This window comes from Amblyomma mixtum, chromosome 6 (assembly GCF_055824585.1).
Source record: "Amblyomma mixtum isolate Tamu chromosome 6, ASM5582458v1, whole genome shotgun sequence".
Lineage (NCBI taxonomy): Eukaryota > Metazoa > Arthropoda > Arachnida > Ixodida > Ixodidae > Amblyomma > Amblyomma mixtum.
Window position 1 is genome coordinate 51,125,170 of NC_143017.1, and position 23,409 is coordinate 51,148,578.

Genomic DNA, 23,409 nt, shown 5'->3' on the forward strand with positions numbered 1-23,409 from the left:
GAGCTCCAGGCATATCCTGGGGAGTATTTGAATGCCTAGTCAAAATGTTGTGCAAGTTGAAGAAATCCAACTCGGGCATGAATGTCAAGAAGTGCAGTGCTGACCAATGCTTGGCCTCATCCAGGTAAATGCATGCTGCTTCGAGATGTCTCCATAGCCAAAGTATTTTGCGCTCTTTCACAGAATTAGTCTGAGAAGGCTGTGAGTTGCAGAACTGAAAAATTGAGCTCATTTGCAGTTAAGAAAGGCACCGCATGGCCCCCGGTTCCCTTGTACGCTACATCTGCACCCCCAATTGAGCTCTGCACCCGGTGCGGAGCGGACCCCCCTCGTGACGCCACTGCATGGGCTATACAATACCTCCTCCCTAGGTGAAAACAATTAAGTCACTTGTTTTCAAGTGGCGCCACTTCAAAGCAGGTGGTTTTACAAATGATCCCACTTGCAAGTGGTGCCATATTTGAAAGCTGCATGCGAGTGGTTCGCATAGTGGAACCACTAGACTGCAAGAGCTGGACATCAAATGGAACCCGATCCAAGTGAACATTTGCATACTCGTCAAAAAAGGTAGTACTAATATGATTCTTATAACAGTTAAGAGCTGTCAGCAGCCTAACCTACTAAATTGTATTAAATCACGTGGTCGAAATAGTATGAAACAACTGCGCTCAATGGACAAGTGCCGCTGACCCGTATGAGAGATGGGTGTATGCTCTGTGGATGTATGCATGAGCTAATGTTATTGGATGTATTTGTGTGTGATGTATGCTTGTGTGTATGTGTCTTGATTTCCATGACAGCATTAGGCATCTCTCGCAGTTTTAATTCTCGTGCAAAAATGCTGGCACCAGACTTGCGAGTAACCTTGCAGTCCTCACAAATTAGTATTCCTTTTGCACCTTAATATGGAAGTTGATTAAATGCACAATTGGAACCATTTTCAAAAACCATTTGAAATATCAAATTGTTTTTTAACCAGTAAGTCTAAACAGCTACTTTTGTCAACTTTTTCCATTTGTTCCATTGTTCCATTGTTCCACTTTGCCAAGTGGTCCCTCTTGCGAGACCAGTAATCCCACATCAAGTGGTCTCACTCGCAAATTTTCCACTTGGGCTGCGCTCACTGGCGCTCATGGTGGGAGCGGCTGGTCCCTACCAGCTCATACGTTCAGTGTAATGTTCTGCGTTGGGTATGAGCAAGGAGAGTATGACTATAGTATGATGGGGTATGAGCCGACACGAATTGGAACATTTGACGTCAGCGGGACCATTTGATCACCGCTCAGCGAATAGTGTTACGACTCACGAGCTGCGCGTAGAAAACAGCCGCGCAAATTTGCATGCATATGATATATAACCACGGCGATGCATACAAAGTCGACAGAACGTGCACCCGGACAGAAAATTGCGTGCAGCTTTTTTTTTTTTATTCATTCTCCCCTATCTGTACCATTATAAACAGTGATCTGTACAGTTTGTTACGATGCTTGTCAACAGTCTGAAAACCGCGACACGACGACATTATCATCATCATCATTTAAACATACGAAGTCTACATGGAAGTCTAGCCCAGGTCTAGCCAGTGGCCATTATTGTAAATAAGCGCGCGAGCTTTTTTACCGGTAACAGCAAGCCATCATCAGGTAGGCAGCTCTCTGTGACGCATTTTTGCCTCGTGTCAGCATTTGGCGTTTTTGCGAGCAGGTATGGAAGAAAGTTCAAGACCAAAGTCCCGGCGACGGAGCAGTCGAAGTTACTCCTTGCTGCCGTCCCAAAATGACCTCATCAGGGATGTGCCCAGCGGCATTCCGGGTGAAGAACGACTGCGCATCCTCCTTCGGCTCTGCTTCAAGCGCGCTCTCTCCATGGTCCGCGACGAAGTAGAGGCTCCCGAAGAACTGTATCGGAAATTGCTCCTGCGAGGACTGTCAGCGTTCGACGAACACGAAGGCCGTGACGTTCTCACCTTGCTTCTAAACGTAACTGCCGGTTCGACGCCCATCGACGACGAGTTGCCTGCTGACGTCGCCGCACGCCACCACACGCAGTTGAAGGCTTTACTGACAGAGCGCAAACGTTGGAACGAGCTGCTAGAAATGGATGCGGGTACCGCCCCGCCCGTACAGACTACTGTCGACGGCGATGATACCGATGAGTTGCCTATTGCCAGACGCCGCCGCTACGACTCGCTCGTCAAAAACTCCGAACGCTGCAAGCGTACCGCTGCAGCCATCACGTATGCTGTGCAGCATTGTGCAGAACGTGGTGAAGCTGAGGGAAAGGACACAACGGATAGTTTGTTCGACGTGTAGGACATTCTTGATTCGCTGAGAATCCGTTGATTCTTCCTTGCCAGAACATGTAACGCTGGGACAATGCCCGTGTGAATGCTCGTTACTTTGCGTGCTGTCACAGGTGATTATGATTCTGATACCTTTGAAAGCGTTGTGCTGCACATTGGGCGATTATTACACCCTCTTGTGCTAGTATTTTCACTTGTGTATCTATGTAGCCTGGGCTACAATTTCTTCAAAAAGTAAATTAAATTGCAAATGCTGCATATGCTTTTTGCCCCATCAAGATTGCTGTAGTGCCTTTCTACTGCTCTGTCAGTTCACCAGTGCAGCACTATGTCATTTGCAACAAGCAGCTTGCACAATTTATGCTCAGCCAGAGAAAGAAAACACCTTTATAAAATGCCACATTTATGACAGATTACCACTCCTCACCTAGCACTTCATCACTGAGATTGTTCGATTGTTGAGATTGTACCAAGAACTTTTAAATTGGTCAAGTCCATTGCACGGTAGGGGCTTTCTCCAGTGGTCACCACTTTTCCCCTGTCCTGCAGGGACTTCCACCACCCTCTGTCTGCAGATTTCTTAGTCTCACTAATTCCCCTTTCTGTGCTCTGATTTTCACTTTTAAGAGATCAGTCATACTGTTCTCCACACTGCATGTCCTCTCCATCTCTTTGTTGTAATTTCTGCTAGAATAATAGCTATTCATGCTTGTTCTCAAATTCTGGCCACACCCTTTTTGTCTCGTAGCATTGCGCCCATCATTCTTCACTCGCTCTACTAGGACAGCATAGCGAGCCTTGAATCGGACGCAGTCACCAAATGAATGCCTTAAATTCAAGGCAAGCCAGAGTATGGTTTTAACATGCGCAATATTGACTGTTGCCTGCATGGCGAGGCAATCATGCAGGGGATCAGCAATTGTGGGTTAGCTAGTGAAATGTTTTTAATGTGCTTACTATGCACTATTAACTGCCATTTAAATTTTTTGTCTGGACCAGACTGACATTAAAATATAGGCAATAGTTTTGCATCAAAGCAACTATGCAGCAGCTCGGGGAAATCCCTTGTCATCTGAGTATGTGAACAAATTTTATTTTGCCCTAAAATAACTATTGCGGGGTTCAATGTGAATTACCTTTTGCTACTGGTGGCGTCTTGCAACACAACAGAATGCAGTAACCTACCTTTTTTTTTCATGTAGCTTTCTGCTCATATTAGAAATGACAACCAATAACACTTATCTTACGGGCGATACTAACACGACATCATGGAGGCCTGTGTATTTCTCGCAACTTTTGCTTCGCTGTTTAGGGGACACAGATGCATAGCTTTTGTCTATTCTTGCAGTATGCCAGCACAGCAGTAGCGGAGCTTTCATCTTGGATTATCTCTTGAATGTTTGCCAAATCAACTGCAAACATCTTAAATCTGCTGGATTGATCCAAATGTCTGAGTTGTAATGATGTAGTGCTGCTGAGATGTCACACAGGTAGTAGAGTTTGCCATTTAGCTGCACGTGCACATACCATGGATTTGAACATGAACATTAGACAGATGTCCATCGGGTTAAGTTTGCAATGCAGAAAGAGTCTAGCATCAACCATAGGTTGAAAAAGAAGAATGCTAGTGTTTCGGAACAAACTCGATTTCTTTTTCAGGGGTTACTGAACGGTCAGCAATGAGCAGATCTCGCTTTCTCTCCGTGGTCAAGTGATGAAAGTCATTCACGTAGACAAAGTGCAGAGTTCCTGGTAATTGTGCAAATTCCTGCTAACTCTACCTTCCGTCAACATGAACGGCCTTAGCCACATTACCTTTGAGTGGGAAAGTGAGGTCTGCTCAGTACCGTGCACAGATCATTCAGTGGCCCTGAATAAGGGACCGAGTTGGTCCTGAGACACTGGGATTTTTTTATTTAATGCAATGTGGTAGCATCACCTGCCATGTTTGGCTGATGGAGGAAGGGAAATCCACCTTCCATTTGTAGGGGAGAGACTGTACTAAGATTTACACAGCAAAGATGGAAATGGAGTTGAAGTGTAAATCATGGAATAGAATCAGAATTGGAATGGAACCAACGGTTACTGGATGTTTACTGTTATTCAATGGTTAGCGGAGTTCTGACATGGTCAAAATCACCTAAAGGGATCAGAAGTGCACAATACACAGCATTATAAATTGGTTTCAAAGCATCACTTAATGTGTCTCTCATTACTACATAAGCGGAGTCAAAAAAGCCAATGCTATCGCATTTTCTCCGCATCAATCCAATTGATCGCTCATAAATTTTTCATCCCTTCTTTGTTACTAGTTTCTGCATACAATGGATGTTTATTCGGTCATTTTTGTTTCATTACACTTACAAAGGCTCTAATTCTGTCTAATGCAGTTCTGCATTAGCATGTATTTCGTAACTGCACCAGTTTAGTAGTTTTCTCTTTACTACAAATTAAGTGATCTAAATTACTCCACTTAGATTTATGTAAGAAAATCCCTGGTCTGTTAATCCTTCTTGTCTTCCCCTCTAAAATGTACTATGTACCAAGAGGGTAAAATAAATAAATAAAATAAATAAATTAGCCATCTGTATCTGACTAAGTCATACAACAGAGCTATTCGCATTGAAGGTGCACACAGGATTTTTACCATTTACAAATACAGCTTTTGCTTAAAGTGAGAGAAATCAACCTTACAAAAAAGTCACTGCTACTGTTTCATTCAATGTCCAAATTGGGGAACATCATAAGTGAGTGACCTCATGCAACCTGTACAGGATGCATGATGAATAGTACAAACTCCGCATAGATAACTTTGCTGGCCTACAGCCTCTTGACTGCGATATGCACATTTATAAATTTTTGTAATCATCTATGAGCATCTATAAGCATGCTTAAACACTAATTAGAAAACATTTGTTGAGATATCTTATGGACATGGTCACATCACTGTGTTGGTTGGTCTTCATATGCTGAGGTGTGGGGGCAGAATGCTTTTAAATGGGTCAGAGGTACATTTCATGCAACTATGCATGAAAAATTTCCTCAAATGCATGTTGGAGTTGTGTCAATAAAGATGCGATTGGAAGACAAGGACTTGTTGGTGCTGTGTAGTACTAATATGTATGTGGGGTTATTAACATCTCACAGCTGCACGTGGGCTACGAGGGATGCCATAGTGGAGGACTTGGATTAATTTCGACCGTTGGCGGCTGTTTAACGTGCACTGAAATACCTAGCACATGGGCATTTTCACATTTCACCTGCATCAAAATGTGACCAATATGGTCGGGATTTGGTGCAGTCATCTTCGGCTCAGGTGCTGAACACCAAAGCCACTGAGTCACCACAGCAGCTTACTGTGCAGTGTTAGCTGCTAGTTATTATGTCTGTCCAGAAGATTAAAATGCTTGATGGCTGCTCAACATGTTGACAGTGTCACGAATGAGTTCATGATCCCTTTCGTAAACTAGTACAGCAAATGAAAGATGTGGGAAAGTTAGGCTTGTACACCAGAACGGATAAATATGCTTGAAGAAAGTCACATCTGGAACAGTTCTAGTGACGGGCTGGCTGCTTTTATCATTTCAATTGTGTATGTTTGTTATTGATCACATTAGGCAATCAAGGAAGAAAGAAATTCGTAGAGTTGTGTATATTACTTGTCCTTTGCTATACACTTGTATTAATAAAGAGAATTAACAAAGTGCTGGAGCCAGGCACATGGTGAGACAATGGGTCTGTTAGATTAAGTAGAGCTGAAGTGTTGCTCGTTACATTAGTCATATGACCGTGGCAGACCAATATGCTCCTTGTCAAGCTTCATCTACTAGCGTAGTGCCATCTACTCTCAGAATGTCATCACCTTATCAGAGTCTTTACTTGCTTAAGGAGTTTTCCCATGCCATATATATAGGACACTGACAACATTTGTTACCACTACAAGCCACTGCCAGCTCAAAACCATACAAAAAGGTCCTGAAAAAGTGTCATGTTCTGGCTTCCGCGACAGTTCAGGGGCACTTCAGTTGCTGCTGTCATCAGGCGGACAGCTGTGATTAGAATCCCCTGGCTCCATTTGGATTGCGGCCACAGTCACTTTTTCTTTGTTTCCAATTTGAAACTTTGTTATACTGAACTGTTTGCTGCTAAACTCCATGACTGAAGGATTGAGCAAGGCAGTTTTTTCTTATTTCTCTTTTTTTTAAGCCCAAACTAATATCTGTATCAACTGTGTGATGTCACACTTTCGTGAAGGCGGCTAGGTAGAAAGTAGGGTGGAAAGCTGGACAAGTTGGTAAATGTTCATTATGAATGGAGCAGAATGAAAACAAGATGAAGGAAAAAGAGAGTGTTTGTCTGTAACATGTCTTCTTTTCTTGTTGTTCACCCTGTTTGCTAGCTAGCTGTTCCATCTTCAATGAACTAGAAAAGAAAGCCTGGTTCCTCTTGCCTAAGCAAGGCAATTGAGTAGTACATCTGTATTGCTCTCCTGCGCCTTTCGCTTGTTTACTTTTTCTTGTTTATTTATGCTTATCCGAAACCCGGTTTTAGAAAAAACTTCAAATTTACACTTCTGTCTTGCGGCCCGAACACATATTATAAATACTCTTTGTTTTTATGGCGATATACATTTATAGTGCAACCGCTACTCTAAACCTGACCACTTGGGCATTTTGTATATAAACTACTGTCGCTAACAAACCAGTCAAGATAACCACTTGATGAATTTTGAGCACATGGCTGCCATATAAATATCACAGAGAAAAAAAAACAATAATGCTCCTGCGGGTAATAATAATCACTCATTTTGATCTTTAAACACTTCCAACAGCAACATGCTTGCTGAAAGAAAAAAAAAACGAAAATTGCATTCTCAAGTCTTAGTTTTCAAAACATAAAAGCCGAAAAGTCCCACCCTTACCTATACGTCAACGATGGCACTTGCACGAAGAAAACATACGCACATGTACAGGCACTGATACGCAGCACCCATTTTTAGACCTGCTTTTGAGCTTTGGACAAATTTTTACCACATGTTTTGTCCATACTATGTACTTCGTGAAAGTCCTGCATAAATAAAATGTTCTTGTGTTATTTTGAAAAGAACTGTGTAAAGGAAGGGCAGGAGGTCGCTGAACAGCAAGTTATTAGTGCATCTGAGAAACATGCAAGAGACATGACATTAATACCCAAGTAACACAGAATGTTGCTCCAACGCTGCCTCCAAGTAAATACTGCCACTCAACACTGAGCAACAAAATGTCATTTTACTGTAAATGCTGCCTGAGGTACGTATATTATGATGTTTACATCAAAGTAACGTTTATGGGCATACATGGTACCAATGTTGGGTACAAACACCTCGCCAACGTTTCTGAGTCAATATTTAGACAATATTTGTGAACAGAAACTTGTAACATAATACTGACATGGCTAATAGTACACTCGTAATTTAGTTTCTTGAATTCTGCCTTCTCGAATGCAGTACATGTCATTGGAGAATACTAAAGCAATGTGCACGAATCGGGCTGGGAAAAGCACCTTCTTGGGAATTCGCATGTGGGTTTTTAAAGGGGTCATGACATCATTTTTCAGACTCAAGTTGTTTACTGCGTGTTGCTCGCTATCCATCTCGGATCAACTGGACAAATATGAGCTTATTTGGTGCAGCGAATAATTTGTAATTGAATTTTTAAAATTCTCCTGAACTGTATGGAATTCAGGCAACAGTGGCACGCTCGCAGTTCGTGACGACATAAACTGACAGTGACGTGCTTGCTCGACTGAACTGCGGGTACTGAGCGTAGGGGAGTGAGCTGTTCGTTATTCATGTTGGGGTGCGGTGTGGCGAAGGGAGAAAGTTGGAGGGGGACAAAGGCAACAAAGGCCTGTGTCCTTCCTTCCTTTTCTGTGTAGCTTTAATTATGCGCGTTCTCGGCGACTTCATCACAGTGTGCCGCGGCCGGATTCGAGTAAGCGCGCGCACTGCTCTGCGCCACTTTTGTAGCAGACGATGCTGCCAGTCCATGACGTCTCGTGAGTAGGTTGCTTCAAAATGGCCGTCGCGGCCAGGGCTTAGAGCTGATAACTTCAAATTACAATTTCTAGTTCAAATGCTCGCGTAGAGCTCTACTTCTTTTTTTTTATGTACGCATAATAACGTTGCGGCTCGTAGCTTCAACGTAAAAGCACGATTTGGTGGCAGACCGTGCCATGTCATGGCCTATTTAAGCATGACGTGATTTTAGCTCCCGTTGTCGGCGCGCCGCGGCTGACCTAGCTTGGCGCCAGAACAAAGAAGACGGACCAGGCGAACCTGCGCCTGTTGCTACATGCTACGCTGTCACCGGAGCATGCAGCACATGCGTCAACAATAAAGCACCGCACTGAGAAGTTTTAGTCAACAAGTCGACAACAGCGTGGGGTCCCGCGGTGGGTGGAGCAACCGCGCGGCGCGAATGTTACGCCCTGCAGTCCTGGAGTGGCACTTGATAAGCTTAGCGACAGCACCGCATGAGCTGTCATTGTTATGTAATGCACTCGAACCCTAGAACACAGGTCCCGTGCGGTGTCATCAGCACAGCCAGTAATCGACCAGCTATAATTTGTTCCCACATTGCACCATTTTGTGTTTCACGGGCTGGCACCATCCCTCTTCGGCACGTGGCGAGCGCTAATCGTGCGGGTCGCGGTCGTGCGGGCGCGGCACTTCATCGCCGCGCAGATGCTTGCTGTGTTAATTACGCGCGTTAACGCACTGTGAAGTAATCGGCATCTTGCGATCTTCGGCTTTGAAAGTTAGTTTTCGCTTCACCTTTGCAGAATATGCCGAGAGCTTGTTAGTGCACCATGAAAACAAAGGGAACTGACATTATACGAGCATTTGGCAAATACCGCAAGCAACACTGCTGGCATGAATGTCTAGTATTTCTGTAAAAAAATCCTACCTCTCTGTCTATGCTAAATGCAACTTTAAGATATCCTAATTATCTCTCACTTTGATTGGGCTTGAGTTTGCAGTTTACTATGACGCTAAACGAGCTCTGAAAGGGGCTCTCAGTAAAGTTGCAGTATGCCTGGGATTTAAGGATGTCGCCCCAAGAATATCCTTCAGATATAATTTTGTAATGCACTCTGTGGAAGCTTATTTGTAGTCAAAATTTGAATTTCAGCATCTTCGAGTCTTTCCCTTTCCTCTAGTCACTTTCTGCACGCTGAAAGGTCGGTGTTCTTCCGCCGGCCTCACCGCAGATGCACGCGGGAACCTTTCGGAGGTTGGAGCATCCCTGATCCGCCGGAGCGACGTGGCCATGGTAGCTGATTGACGTCTGAAAAAATCTAATAGCCTCCAACTAATAAAGGGACACTTAACCGTTATGCGGAGGAGCTTGAAACGGAGGAGGGCGGGAGCATGAGAAAGTCGCCGGATAGGGCTTGCAACATCTCGCGTGATTCTGGGTTCTCTGCTGCGTGTAGAAGTGCATTATTTGGCTCAGGTGTCCATCAACACAATTCGGTGACTGAGCGTTTATTATGCGAAGCATATTACTAGAGCTACACTACAGCCCGTCGAGCGCGGCGGTGGAGCTACCATTGACCTTTAGCGTGACCACGTGACACCACGCGACAACATGACGTCACAGCAGAGGAGAGATGGGCTGCCGGCTCGCGCGGTCGGCCGCGGCTGTGGAGGCTCCACATCAGAGGCGCTGCAGCTGACCACGTGACGCTACAGCAGCACTTACGAGGCGGCCAGGTGTTGGGATGCCGCCTAGAAGCAGGGCTGATTTGAACGAGAAGCGAAAGCTTCAGCGTGCCACAGAGACCGATGAAGAGCGGGATGAACGTCTGGCTAAGCGGCGTGCTCAATATGCGGCTCGGCGACAACGTTCTACAAAAGGAAAGCCATGTATTACCAAGCCTAGCCATCAATATGCTTCGCATCTGACTACGCTTAACCTTAGCTAAGCCTCAGCCATTTTTATTTACTCTTCCCAGAAGGTGTTTAAGAGCCCCTTTAAAGTACCACCTGAACAGTTGCGTTTCTGCATAGCATATTTAAAGGGGCCCTGAAATACCCCCCGAGGAGAGCACATCAACTCGCTCAATTACTGCAGTGTGTTGTCATGAAAACCTGAGCCAAATGATACACTTCCACACGCAGCAGGGAACCCACAATCACGCGCGAAAGTTGGTGAGCCCTTAAGGCGCCTTTTCCATGCGCGCACTCTCCTCCGTCGCTCGCACCTGCGCATGCAAATTGGGAGGTGGCTATTGGTTAGATTCTTTCTGACGTCAGGCAGCTACCATGGCTGCGGCCAATAAGCTGCGTAGCTCCGGCGGGTCAGGAAGCTCCGCCCCCGGAGGTGGGGCCGGCGGAGGAACGCCGACCTTTCAGCGCGCAAAAAGTGACCGGAGGAGAGGGAAATCCACGAAGACGCTGAAATTCAAATTTTCACTATAGATAACTCAGCTTCTACAAAGTGCATTACAAAAACTCCGTGGTTACGGCGCTCGGTTGTTGACCCGAAAGACGCGGGTTCGATCCCGGCCGCGGCGGTTGAATTTCGATGAAGGTGAAATTCTAGAGGCCCGTGTACTCTGCGATATCAGATCACGTTAAAGAACGTCCGGTGGTCAAAATTTCCTGTGCCCTTCACTACGGCGTTTCTTATAACCTGAGTCGCTTTGGGACGTTAAACCCCAATAAATCAACCAAACCAACCTTTAAGTATTCATATAAGATTCCATAAAAAACAGGTTCTTGTATTAAAGTATTAATCTTAAATAGTAACAAATTAATCTTTTAGCGCGCATTTCTTTATTTTTCCTTTGTTTCAAATGCAGAACACTGCAGAGCCAAAATTAGGATATACATCTCATAGATTGCCCTAAGAAGTGTCGAATGCCTAATTGCTTAGTGAAAATTGAGAGGAAAACTGAAGCCAGTTTTTTAACACTCCGATCTGTCTACAACTGTAGTAGTATTTAAAATGCAGGTAAGATTAAAATATCATTTCTGTCTGATACGAACATCACAGAATTCTATAATTTTGTAATGATCTTATACTTGAAAAGAACAGCATGCAGTGATTTAAACACCCAGCATAAAAGCATGCACATACATAACATTTTCCTCATTCACACAGCCTACAGGGCTTCATTTTCAGTTCACCTAAGACTCTTATCCGATTTGTGGGGACGCCTTCGTCCCCTGCGTTCGCTTTCCCTCAACGCACCCCACTGTTGTTAGCTGCCCCCCCGAAAAGCACTCCTCTCGGTTCGGTTACTGTAACTAACAAGGGAGGGCGCTCGCGTCGCAGCGACACCAGCGCCACGGATGGCGTTTTGCTGCGCGCTCGCGGGGAGCTACGGGGTCTCTTCTCCCTCGGCAACGGGAAGCGAACGGACGTTTCGCTCGCAGCTTCGCTCTTCGTCGACGGGCGCCCCTCGGCCGGAACTTACTCCCGCCGAGCCCGTTCCGCTCGACCTCGGAGTTTATCCCTTTGCCCTACCGTGGGCGGACGTTCGCTCGTAGCCGTGCTGGTGAGTCGGACATCCTAGATTCCTCAGTGTATTTTGTTGCTAGCTGGCGTTATTGTTGCTATAGCAATAAATGCCTTGTTTGTGTCAGCCAGTGTGTCGTTCCTTTGTTCCCGCAGAGCACGGCCCGCCGTGGTCGGCGTGCGCTCAGTAGCGTACGCGACCACGGGGTGGGGTCAGCGCGGTTTTGAACTGGCTCAGCCGTGCTTAAACGGGGAGAACGTGTTTATTTCCCCGATTTTAACCCCACATCTGGCGCCCAACGTGGGGCCTGCTCTTGGAACATTGGACGACTGTCAGTTCGGTTCGAGGAACGCTCTTTGTCCGGACTTGACAAGTGCTAGGCCTAGAGTGAATTTTGATCGCTAGGACCTGCGGCATGCTTTCTTGAGTGCGAGGTGTATTGCGCTGCAGCATGTTTGAACTTTTCGACATGCTCAGCATGTTTTTTTTGTGAAGTTTTCTTCCTGGAGTTTCTTCAAGAACCACTTGGTCCGCATCGAGGGAGCGCGAGGCCTAGCGCCCGCGGAGTTGCCGAGCCCGAAGCGAGTGAGTACGGAAGCCGCGTGGGTGGTCCGAGTTTTCTGTATATATTTTCTCGCTGTCTCTTTTCCGACTCTGGGAGTCGCGGCTCTGGGAGCCGGGTGGCCTGGGGCCACGGGTGCCTTAACGAGCTCGCTGGTATTGCAGCTCGGCACCGGGCGTTCCGACACCGTCCGATACGGTGGGCGCCGATCACTCAGCAGCTGCTTCGTGCAGTGAGCGGGGAGGACCACCCCACAACGCTGATGTCTCCTCGCGGCTGCGCGCACGAAACCCGTTTCGGGTCTTTCTTTTGTTGGGGGTCGTCGACCTTCACTGTGGCAGTGAGGCCTAAGGCTATTCATAGCCGCCTGCACCTTGTCAAAAGTGACACGACCACCGGACCGTGGTATTGAGAGGGGGCGCACTTTGCTGGCCACCCGTTTTTTTTAACCTCGCATGAACCGAGCATTCTCGTTCAACTCAAGAAAGGGCTTTGTTCACTCGAACTTTGCATTGCACAGCCGCCCGACACGTTTTGCTAGCGAGTTGAGCATTTGAGCCACGAGGCCCTTGTGTACGCCGTTTCCCCTCCCGTGACCTACGTTAAAGGCATGCGGAGTGTGTTTCGGAAATTTTACAGATCTGGAGCCACTGCGGCTTGCTGTCCTGTGCACATCGTCTCGCCGCCGCCTGCTGCGACGGAGCGGCCTGTATCCTGTTCGCCGCATCCATCCGGGGCAGCCGTGGCGAGACCAGACAGCAGCCACCTCCGGCTGCTGCTGCCCTGGCGACTACTGCGGAATCTTGGCCTGCAGTGGTCAACCGGCCCTCCTCTTCGCGGGCCTGCGGGCACATAGCCCGCGGGCCATGCGAGTCGTCCCAGCGGAGACCTTCACGCCGCCTTCGGAATACCGCGGAAGACTGCGTGCACCCTGTCGGCGTGACCTCCGCTGCACGACCTGCCTCAAGTGCATGAAGACCAGGAGACTCCTCCATAGCATGTAACTTGCAGGCGCGTGGGTCTATTTAAGGTTGGGGGGATGTGGGGACGCCTTCGTCCCCTGCGTTCGCTTTCCCTCAACGCACCCCACTGTTGTTAGCTGCCCCCCCGAAAAGCACTCCTCTCGGTTCGGTTACTGTAACTAACAAGGGAGGGCGCTCGCGTCGCAGCGACACCAGCGCCACGGATGGCGTTTTGCTGCGCGCTCGCGGGGAGCTACGGGGTCTCTTCTCCCTCGGCAACGGGAAGCGAACGGACGTTTCGCTCGCAGCTTCGCTCTTCGTCGACGGGCGCCCCTCGGCCGGAACTTACTCCCGCCGAGCCCGTTCCGCTCGACCTCGGAGTTTATCCCTTTGCCCTACCGTGGGCGGACGTTCGCTCGTAGCCGTGCTGGTGAGTCGGACATCCTAGATTCCTCAGTGTATTTTGTTGCTAGCTGGCGTTATTGTTGCTATAGCAATAAATGCCTTGTTTGTGTCAGCCAGTGTGTCGTTCCTTTGTTCCCGCAGAGCACGGCCCGCCGTGGTCGGCGTGCGCTCAGTAGCGTACGCGACCACGGGGTGGGGTCAGCGCGGTTTTGAACTGGCTCAGCCGTGCTTAAACGGGGAGAACGTGTTTATTTCCCCGATTTTAACCCCACAGATTAAAACAGAAAACTTTAAAGAATAAAGAATTCCGTAACATGTTAATTGTGATGGAGGGCTGTTCGCAAAGTTCCCTAACTAAGTTTAATAGTTATTTTTTTGCGTCACAATTCTGCGAAAAGCTGGTCTACCTATAGATGACGTTTTCTTATCTGAAGTGCGTGGTTACTATAGGCAAACAACAACAATCTCTAGATTAGTTGTGCATGAGTACACTGCGCTGCAAGCTAGCAGTGTTGTCGGTAACGCGTTACAAGTAACGGCGTTACTGGTAACGCGTTACTTTTTTTTCGGTAACTTAATAACGTACTCGTTACCATTTCGGAACTGTAACGGGTAACGTACTTACGTTAACATTATTCAGTAACGTGAGGTGTCACGTTACTAGTTACTTTTTATTTCAATTGTTCCCCTCCGCCTCTTTTTCAGAAAAAAAAATCGCCGAAAATGATGTTGCAAATGAACAAACTCTGCTGGTACTCTCGACGACCCTCGATGCGGCTCGCATTCATGCCAAAAAACACCTGCCCTTGACGACGCACTCAACTAAAAAAAAACACGAACACGCATTCACACACTTGTCTTCACCCCCAAACCACTCTCACACACAACTCTCTAAAGAGTGGACGCATGCCGAGCCACCAATGGACCATTTGCAGAAATCTGTAAGTCAGTTTCTCCGTAAGCTTGTTTTGCAACCAAAAGGTCTCGTTCCCAGGCGACACTCTCGAATTCTTTGTGGAAGCAGTTCCCTCTTCTGAGTAAACTCAGGAATGTCGCCAGTTTACTGCAAGATGGCCCCAAGAGAGCAGTTAAAAAAAAGGTCGGTGTTGGCCGGTTGGTCTGATCGAAAGCACTTCACGTCTTCGTAAGCTCGTCCGGCGACACGTTGCCGGTTGGGGCAGCAACTCCAAACTTCTTGAGACAAAACTGATTTATTGAAGACGGGACCGAATACAAAAACTTGGAGAAAAAGGCGGGCTAAAAAAAAGGGCTTTTAAAAAGAAGGGCCGTAAGAAAACGGCCGAGACTGGGACTCGGCGCGCTCGTCGTGCTCTTTGTTCGCAGCGGGTTTTAACCCTTCAATAATTGGGCGGAGCTTTATTAAATCCGCTCTCGCCCAATTTCAACCAATCCCGCTGCAGTGGCACTGTAGGTACAAGTAGGTGGAGCCCAGTGCTCGCCAGAGCCCGACTCCAGAGGCGCCAGTAAGTCCACTGCTTCGGGGGTTTCAAAAGTCGCCGACCTTACTGTCCCCCACCCCCACTTGACAGGTCATCTCTCTTCAATGGGAGACGGTCGCCGACCCCTTGGTCCCCGACAAGGCGGTCGCGGTCTTTACCGCAGCCTTGGACAGCGCCCGAAGCGCGCGACGCCCTGTCTCCATTCTCGACCTTTCCAGACGGACACGGTAGGGGGAAATTAGCTACTGGCGCCATAGGCGTCTAGCTTAACAAGAGCCATCGAAAGAGTACAATGGTACAGCACAGAAAAGGGGATTGCAGTCAACCGGCTGTTTCTATCTGCAACTGCGGCTACATTTCTGGTTACTGAGTTCCTAAGCGAGCGAAGCTGACCTTGTACACATTGACGCAACCACTCGCATTTTTGCGTTAATTATGCAGGTTCAAGTAAAAAAAAAAATTATGTGCGCAAATATACTTTTTCCGGAACTATGACATTTCAGCATTCATTTATTGCTACACAATTTCCGCTTAATTTCGTAAGCAGAAGCACACCAGGATTACTGTAAATTTGTTGAGTTGAGCTATGTTTGCTTTGTGAAGTTGGAATTATATGAAGTTTGGGCTTCATAAAATTGTTATCTTGAGTTCTTACAGCGAAGACGCACTGATTAAAATTTATGGCTATAGAGTAACGGCAAAGTAACGTGCGATACTTTTTTCGGCAACGGTAACGGTAACGCGTTACCTTTTTTTGTAGGTAACGTAGGGCGGTAACGTGTTCTTTTTTTTAGTGTAACAAGTAATGTATTTAGTTACTTTTTTTCGGTAACTCCTACAACACTGATAGTAGGTTACTAGGCAGTCCTCTGACTGAAAATTGCTTTGTACCTTACTAGCTATTCAAAGGGACACTAATGATACTGCATCCATCCAATCATTGTTTTCTGCAAAAAAAAAATGATTTACTGGTTATTTCTGGTGATGTTAACGCCGGTCAGGCAGCACACACACGGAAAAAAAAAGAAACCTTTATGGATGAAAAAATTGAATTAAAAAATTTTTCCTCCACACGATTCATACTTGTGACGGCCGCATCGAAAGCGACTGGTTGTCGCCGCTTTGAAGTGGATGGCGGTGCATAATAGCTGCTGGGATCCGCGCAAAAAATCTGTGTCGACGTTATGTCGGCGCAGACGACGCCCACAGTTTACTTACGAAATAGGCCAGTGATGGTGATGCCTGTAGTTGGCTTTCCGGTCTCTAGCAACCTATAGAAGCGCAGTTTTTCGTAAGAGTGGTCTCTGTCTTTACAGTTCATCCATGCAGCGCAAGAAGCACAGAGGAAGAGAAAACATGCTGTTTCCTTCCTCCATGACAAAAAGTGTTAATGTATGCGAGACACCAGCACTGAGGGAACACACATCTTTTTATTTTACAATAGTGACAAGAATATTCTCCTCAGTAAGGTTATCATTTTCGGAAAGCGCGTAGAAAATTGACGCGCGCTGCGAAGAACCACGCGAACCACGAAATCGAAACAAGAACCTCGCCATTCCGAAACCGAAAGCTTCGCTTAGTGTTGGTGCCAGACGCGAGAGGCGCAGTGTGTTCTTCTCTTTTTGCGATTGGTCGGTGAGCGCGAAGGCGTCCCCAACTCGGTTGCCATAACAGCGCTGTAAAAATTCAACATGGACCCACCATATTCGGCCGGAGAGAGTGCTCGGGAGAGTTGTTTGGGTCTGTGGTGTTCGGCTTGTCAAACGCACGCCTTGCTCAGCGGCGATGTGATGCGGCCGCAGTGGATCATCGTCTGACAGTGCGCGGCGGCAGCATTCGCTTCGCACACTTCGCGGCTCGGAGAAGAGTCGGGATCTCCTATGAGCGTTTTCTCGGATTTGATCCTGTGCGGGGCATAACACGATGGCTCGGCAGCATCGAAAGCAACGTGGTTTACGATGGCTCGTGCTCTCCGTTTGCTACGTGCTCATCGGCGTCTTCAGCACCGTCAAAGGTCAGTTCTTGGACAATGCGAAACTACCTCACAACTCTTGCCAAGTCTGTGGACTGTAGGCCCGTTAAATCTAAGCGGGCGATGTAAACAAACGGTCGCGGTATGCGGTCCGCTTCGCGAGCGGCACTTCCCTGCTCGTCCCTGTTCTTCAAATAGGCTTAGTTGCCGTCGTCTGTCGGCGGATTTCGTTGCTGTTGGCGTTCGTCTGTGTTCAGCGTTCGGTCTGCAGGCACGGTGACAATCGTTTAGCACCTCGGCGGAACCCCTCTTCACAGCGCCTTTAGATGCACATCGCAGCATTTGTTCCGCATCACCTCGACTGACTCATCCGGAGAAGCATCACTCCTCTCCTCCGGACCGAAAGCGTGCGTTGGTATTGTCCGCGAGTGGCGCGGCTCGTGCGCGTACCTCAGGCGATTGTTTGTACTTTTTTGTCGTGATAACGCGGTCACTTCGGGAGTTCTCTTGACCATAATGAAGTGTGTCTATCGCTTGACGGGGAGCGCTTCGCGTATAGACAAGCCGGCTGCGGAACTTGTCGAGTGATGAACACATTGATGCTCTTTTACATGACATGTATACGCTAGTTTCAAAGCAAGTGTCGTAGGTACACGCGTTTAGTACTCACTCAACAGTGCTTTTCTTGGCATTTTGTTCCTTTCGGATTTTATGAGCGGCAGTTGGAGTACATAATTATGGCTGGAATGTTTCCTTAGTCTAGTACTTATTATTAAGGATTTTTTATCTGTGTGGCGACACATCAGATGCGCTTGTGCCCGTTACATGGTTGAGAATGTAACTAATGTGGTTACATTAGCTGCGTCGAGGAGCGTCCGGCATGCTATCATTACGGTTGGTAACACGGAGTGACTGCAACGCGACGAGCGCATGATTTCGACGCGGTAAGAGTGACAACCTGAACTTTTTGAATGTAGATGTAAGTAAAGCCAGCTTCACCGTAATCTTATTGCACCAGTCTTGCTGAAAAAAATCCGCTATTTTAGCATTTATTTAGAAAATATGAACGCACAAGAAGATGAAGGCACCCAAAACATTCCGAAGTTTGCGAAGTGGAATCTGCTGGAGTTATTTGTGTCATTGATGCTCCCTCAACGAATACCGTGGCTGGGCCGGGGCCAGCTACTGTAGATTCCATAATCAAAAACTGAAAGAAAAAAAAAGTGATGATCTGCCAACGGTGATGGAGATATTTTGCCCACTTTTTCATATGCTCCCTTTCGCGCGCATTCATTCATAAGTATTTTACAGCATGCGTTTTCCGCGCAGGTGACGACTACTAGTTCATTGCATGAGCGACGTTGTGAGTAATGTGCGCATTTAATGTAAGCGCCGCACATTTTTCATTTATATATTTGTTATAGCCTCAAACTCTGTTAGTTAAGTATCACGTGACGGATTGTGTAATACAGCATTACGAGGGCTTTCTTCTTACTTATAGTAATTGAGAAACAGAGAGAAATATGTTATTTTTGTTGTAACTCATGTCTGAGTAGCGTCTTCGTCTCGATAATCTGAGTAGATGTCTTGGGTTTTTCTCATCGGTTGCTGTATACACCATGCAAACTGAATTTGACTTTTTGAACTTGCAAACGGTGAAATAAATTTTGTCTGCGGGTTTCTTCGCGTAACTGAACTGCACTCCTTTCAATGTTGGCTCTCACATCTCACATCCGTTCCTAACGTCCTTTTTTAAATTGAGCCCCAATTGCACATTCGGTAAGGAAAATTAAAATGAAGGCTTGCGGTGCTACGTGCTGAACAGCTTCGTTTTCCTCTCGATCGCCGGCATTCCTTTTATATAACGTTATTTTTGCTGCCTTTTCCCGGTGCGTTAAACCGTTAGAAACATTTTTGTTTGTGTGTGCGTGTTCAAATGGAGGGTCCACTGCTTGCTATGGCTACTGTGGAAAGAACAGCTTACTCCGTGGACGTGAGGCCAGAAAAACGAGAAGAAAAAGTAAACAAGACGACAGAAGAGCCAGGGGAAGGGGGGGATATCTCCTGGCTTCCGAAGGACTTCACACAGGTCCCCTATCTATTACTGCCAGTGCGACTTCCGAGGGGCGTACATGCACCCTTCATCTCGGCGTCGCACCTTTTTCACTTTCGCTTCTGCGCCAGCGGGCTTGTTTTTGCTTCGCCCTGGGTTGCTCGCGGTGCATTTGGCTCGTGATCGATCATCCCGAGGCGGCGGTTCGGCCCCGGGTCCTGGCGGCCGGCGGGAGTAGTCAGCCGGCGGAGCCTGTGTGTAAGAGGACTTCCGATAAGCGAACAGGAGCACAAAAGGGCCGCTGCGTCCGTCTCCGCGTAGTGTGCCGGCGCGTCATCATTTTCTCTTCCGGTCGTTGCGCACAAGATCATGTGCCATCCCGCGTTGTTAATTAGCGTCGCTCCCTCGGACGCTTCGTCGGGAGCCCCTTTGATCGGCGCGTGTACCCGTACTGACCGGTGCTGGCACGGTGTAAAAATTCCGGCTGCAGCTAGGCTTCAGTAGCGGCTTTGACTGGAGTCGAATTGTGGGCCAGGTTTGTATCTTCAATGACTATTCCTCATTCGTCAATGACTGAATCATCGGTAGACTTCTTTATATTGATTTTGGGATCCACGACTAGCCTCTGGCTTAGGATCCTTGAGTGTCTTTATGTAATTACATGTGTACTTTGAAAGAAAGAAAGAAAGAAAGATAGAAAGAGAGAAAGGGAAAAAGAAACTGTCCTAAGCTTGTCGCGTGAAAACTGTTGGTGGACGGGCCTCTCGGCTCGTTGCTTTGTTCGCATCCCGACGCGAAGTCCAACCTTGGCCTTCGGATCGCCCGCGTCCCTCCAGATGCACAAAGTGACTTCCTCACGGCAGCAGCGGTCGAACCGAGGGCATATCCTTTTATTTGATTGTCTTGCGCTGCCGATCACAAGGCAGCAAATCAAAAACGCCGGGAAGCATGCGCGAACGGGGGACGCCTTGCTGACTAGTATACAATCGGCTCCTTTCGTAATCGAGACGCCAGTAAACATACGGCGGTTCCTGTCGCTTTTTTAGGAGTCCTTCCCCCGCCGCAGTTCTCCGTGCCGTAAAGCTCCATTACTATGCGCGACACAGGGTCGCCTCCTTCACCGCAACATTTCTTCATCGTCCGTCATTTCCGCGACCCGCCTCGCGACCGCCATATAAATAAGCGACATCGTCCCTGCAGAGCTTTCAGCACAGTGTATACAAATGTGACGGCTTATGTAAGCACGCGTACATGTATGCATGCGCTCGCGTCCTTTTGATGTGTAACGATGGCAGGGTAGTGTGCTCTCGTCGGTCCCCGTGCGTCTGTTGTGCGTTGGGCCTCTTTCTTCCGACGAACGAGGGAGAGGGCGGAAATGAAGGAGCGTGGGAATGTCTGGCCTCTGTCACCCGAAACCTGCAGCAGAGCCGTTTCCTGGCGCCAATTAGGCCGGCGATCCCTGGTGCGGGCTCATCCGCCACGCCGGGGGAAAGCGCGCTGCTACCAAGGTTGGGGGGACGCTGCCGCTGAGGAATTTCTAAAATCGAGCGCATTGTTAGGAAGGATAGGGAAGGGAAACAAAAAATGGCAGTGGCTTAGCTCAGCTAGGCCAGGATGTACTTAGCGAAAGCAGTTTCGTCTAATGACATTTCGGTAACTACGTTGCATTTCGGCTGGCGAAGCGACCGGTGGCGAGCGCAACGACGAGGCAAGCGGTGTGACGTCATACCAAACGGCAGCGGCGGCTCCGCGGCGAGGCGCGCGGTGTGACATGCCAGATGGCGCGGCGAGCGCGCGGCGTCCGCGAGCTGCGGCGGTTGCTATAGCAACGGCTCAAGGTCGGTCTGTGTGCCTCCTCGGAGCACCGCCACAGCGAAATCGCAAGTTCATGGCCAATGTAGCTTTCGCTACAAAAATACGCGACGAGATCCACGGTACTTTAAACCACGAGGTGATATCTAAAATACCCGGCTCTGCACGGTGCTCTCATCTGAACATCACCAGTTGTATGTTTAGTGGCGCTGTGCAGAAGCATATTACATGATGGCACGCTACGGAGTTAACGTGAAACATTTAGGCCGCTCTGTATATAGGCTTACTTTTGGGGTCGTTGGGTGCATTTTGCGCAATTGGCGCAGTGATTGCGGTAATGAATTCGAGAAAGGAGTTTCGAGTGTGCGTCGGATCTTGAAGCAAGCAGAAAATAAAATGGGAAAGAGAGGACTGTGGCGGAGAGGCACTTTGAGAGCAAGCATTCTGCCCCGAAGGCCTATAAGGTTTACGCTAGCGCTTAAATGGCTTTTCAGACTTCAAGGCCGGTCGAACTTACGCAGAGGACGACCATTCCACGAAGGCGCATCAGCCGTATAGTGCTGCTGTTGCGAAATTTCAACACCGGGACACGTGAGGTTTGGTTCTGTGCACGAAGAATTGGACTTGTAGAAAGTAGCGGCAGTCGTACTTGTGGCAGCGGATTGAAAATAACGAAAGCGTCGTTTCTATATATAGCTGCCCTCGGCGCTACGGCAACAGCGCTCTTTCTCGCGATTTGTCCACGAGGCTATCCCTCGCGGACAAATCGCCTGTATGGATTTATCATTGAACAGTGTCTTTCTGGCTGGCCATTATGTAACCTCATTCTCTGCCTGTTCACTATCTTGATTGGGCTTGTGTGGTGCTCCGTCACGGGATGTCCAATGTGGCAGGTTTTTAGTGCGCTGGAACTTATAGTGGCCGTTTTAACCGTTGTGTTTTTGGTGCCTCTTTCTCTTAGGCCAGTTTTGTGGCAGACTGCTCACCCGCCCACCGAGTGGTGGGTAACCTGCCCACGTTGTCAGGCGGCAGCTAAATTAATCCTGGGAGGCTGCTCGGGTAAAGCAGCCTGGGTAGCAACCCAACCCAAGCAACCCAAGTGCCACCGACCATAGAAGGGCAGTGGCGCATCTTGACCGCTGCACCACTGCGCCGAGAGTGGTAGGAAGTCTCCCAGGGACCTATGAATGGACAGAATGACCAATTCGCATATATGAACATTAACCCATTTTATCGCTATCAGAACAACTGCCATACGTGTACACTGTATCTGAACACCAGAACTGAAATGAAAACCGAACTGCTAGCGCCCCTAATTCGCATTTGACCTAACTAGGCTAATCGACCGTCGTTTTTTTTTTATTGTCTCGCCCAGTGCTCGGTAAGCCAAGATAATCACCGACGCACAGAAGTAGGGACAAGGTCATGCTACCAGATAGGCACGAAGCGAAAAATGGGCAGAACGGTACCATTTAACCATAACAGCACTTATATAACAGCCATACGCCTACAAATCTTAATACAAATCTACTCCACCGTGGGGGATACCTCTGAACATTTGACCAATCAGTGCTATATAGTTCTGGCGACAACCACTTACTCCGTAAGGAGTGGTGATCATTTGGCTTATAGTTTCTTAGGGAGTATTCGTTGCTGTTGGGGGGAGTAAAGGGTGCGGCAGCGCATGCAGTTATTCCCCTGAGGACTAACCCCTGTACTCCTTTGAATCCTTTCTGGCTAAGAATGGTCGCGAGCTTTCTCGGTTCTCCCAGGGGAATACTAATCTCTTTTGAAAATAAGTAAAAGCTACATCTTTATCATTGCATTACAACTGCTACACTGACTACGCTGGAGAGAGTCACCGCTTGCGAGATGAGTTGCGGCATCTTTGGGGACTGTGGGGACATCCGCTGCTGCTGGGTTCGGTACTGCGTGCAACGAACTCGGCTTGGAAAGCTCTTGCCTATGCTGGCCGCGCCATTGCAGGTTTCTTTGCCTGGGCGCGTTCACAGCATACAGTGTTCGCGGTATTCAAAAAGCGAGCGGTTGCCTATACGGCTTTCCGCCCGAGATCGCTGGCCGGACGGTCGTTCCAAGCGTTAGCCGCGTTTCGCTTAACGCGCGCGCGCCCTGCCGGCGCATGATTTATGGGCGAACGGTCGGTCGCGCCGTGTTTCAGCTTCGCGCCACTCAGCATGCAGAGCCGGCCGCAACAGCAACGCGACGGGCGCCCCCGGGGTTGCAGCGGCGCTGCTCCGGATTCCGGTTTCTTTTCAACGCCCGAAGTCTCTCCTCCTGTGTACAGGAGGCACGCACACGAGTGCTGATACACGCGCTGGCCGTGCGGCGGTTTCGGTGTTGCGGCCGGGTGTGA

General features: G+C 48.2%; 2 protein-coding genes across 6 annotated transcripts in view; both read left to right on the forward strand.

Annotated features, from left to right (window-relative positions):
- On the forward strand, positions 1-4,513 carry LOC149339081 (uncharacterized). Its single transcript, XM_089550397.1, has 2 exons — positions 1-124; positions 1,705-4,513. Exons 1-2 carry the CDS (start codon positions 82-84, stop codon positions 2,310-2,312), a joined length of 651 nt encoding a protein of 216 aa, XP_089406523.1. The 5' UTR covers positions 1-81; the 3' UTR covers positions 2,313-4,513.
- Positions 4,514-16,867: 12,354 nt separating this feature from the next.
- fra (neogenin protein frazzled) overlaps positions 16,868-23,409 on the forward strand; it is a 504,200-nt gene continuing 497,658 nt past the window's right edge. For all 5 annotated transcript variants that reach the window (XM_089547899.1, XM_089547903.1, XM_089547901.1 and 2 more), the window contains exon 1: positions 16,868-17,212. In XM_089547899.1, coding sequence (XP_089404025.1) covers positions 17,122-17,212 — 91 coding nt within the window. In that variant the 5' untranslated portion in view covers positions 16,868-17,121. The remainder of the gene's footprint in view (positions 17,213-23,409) is intronic.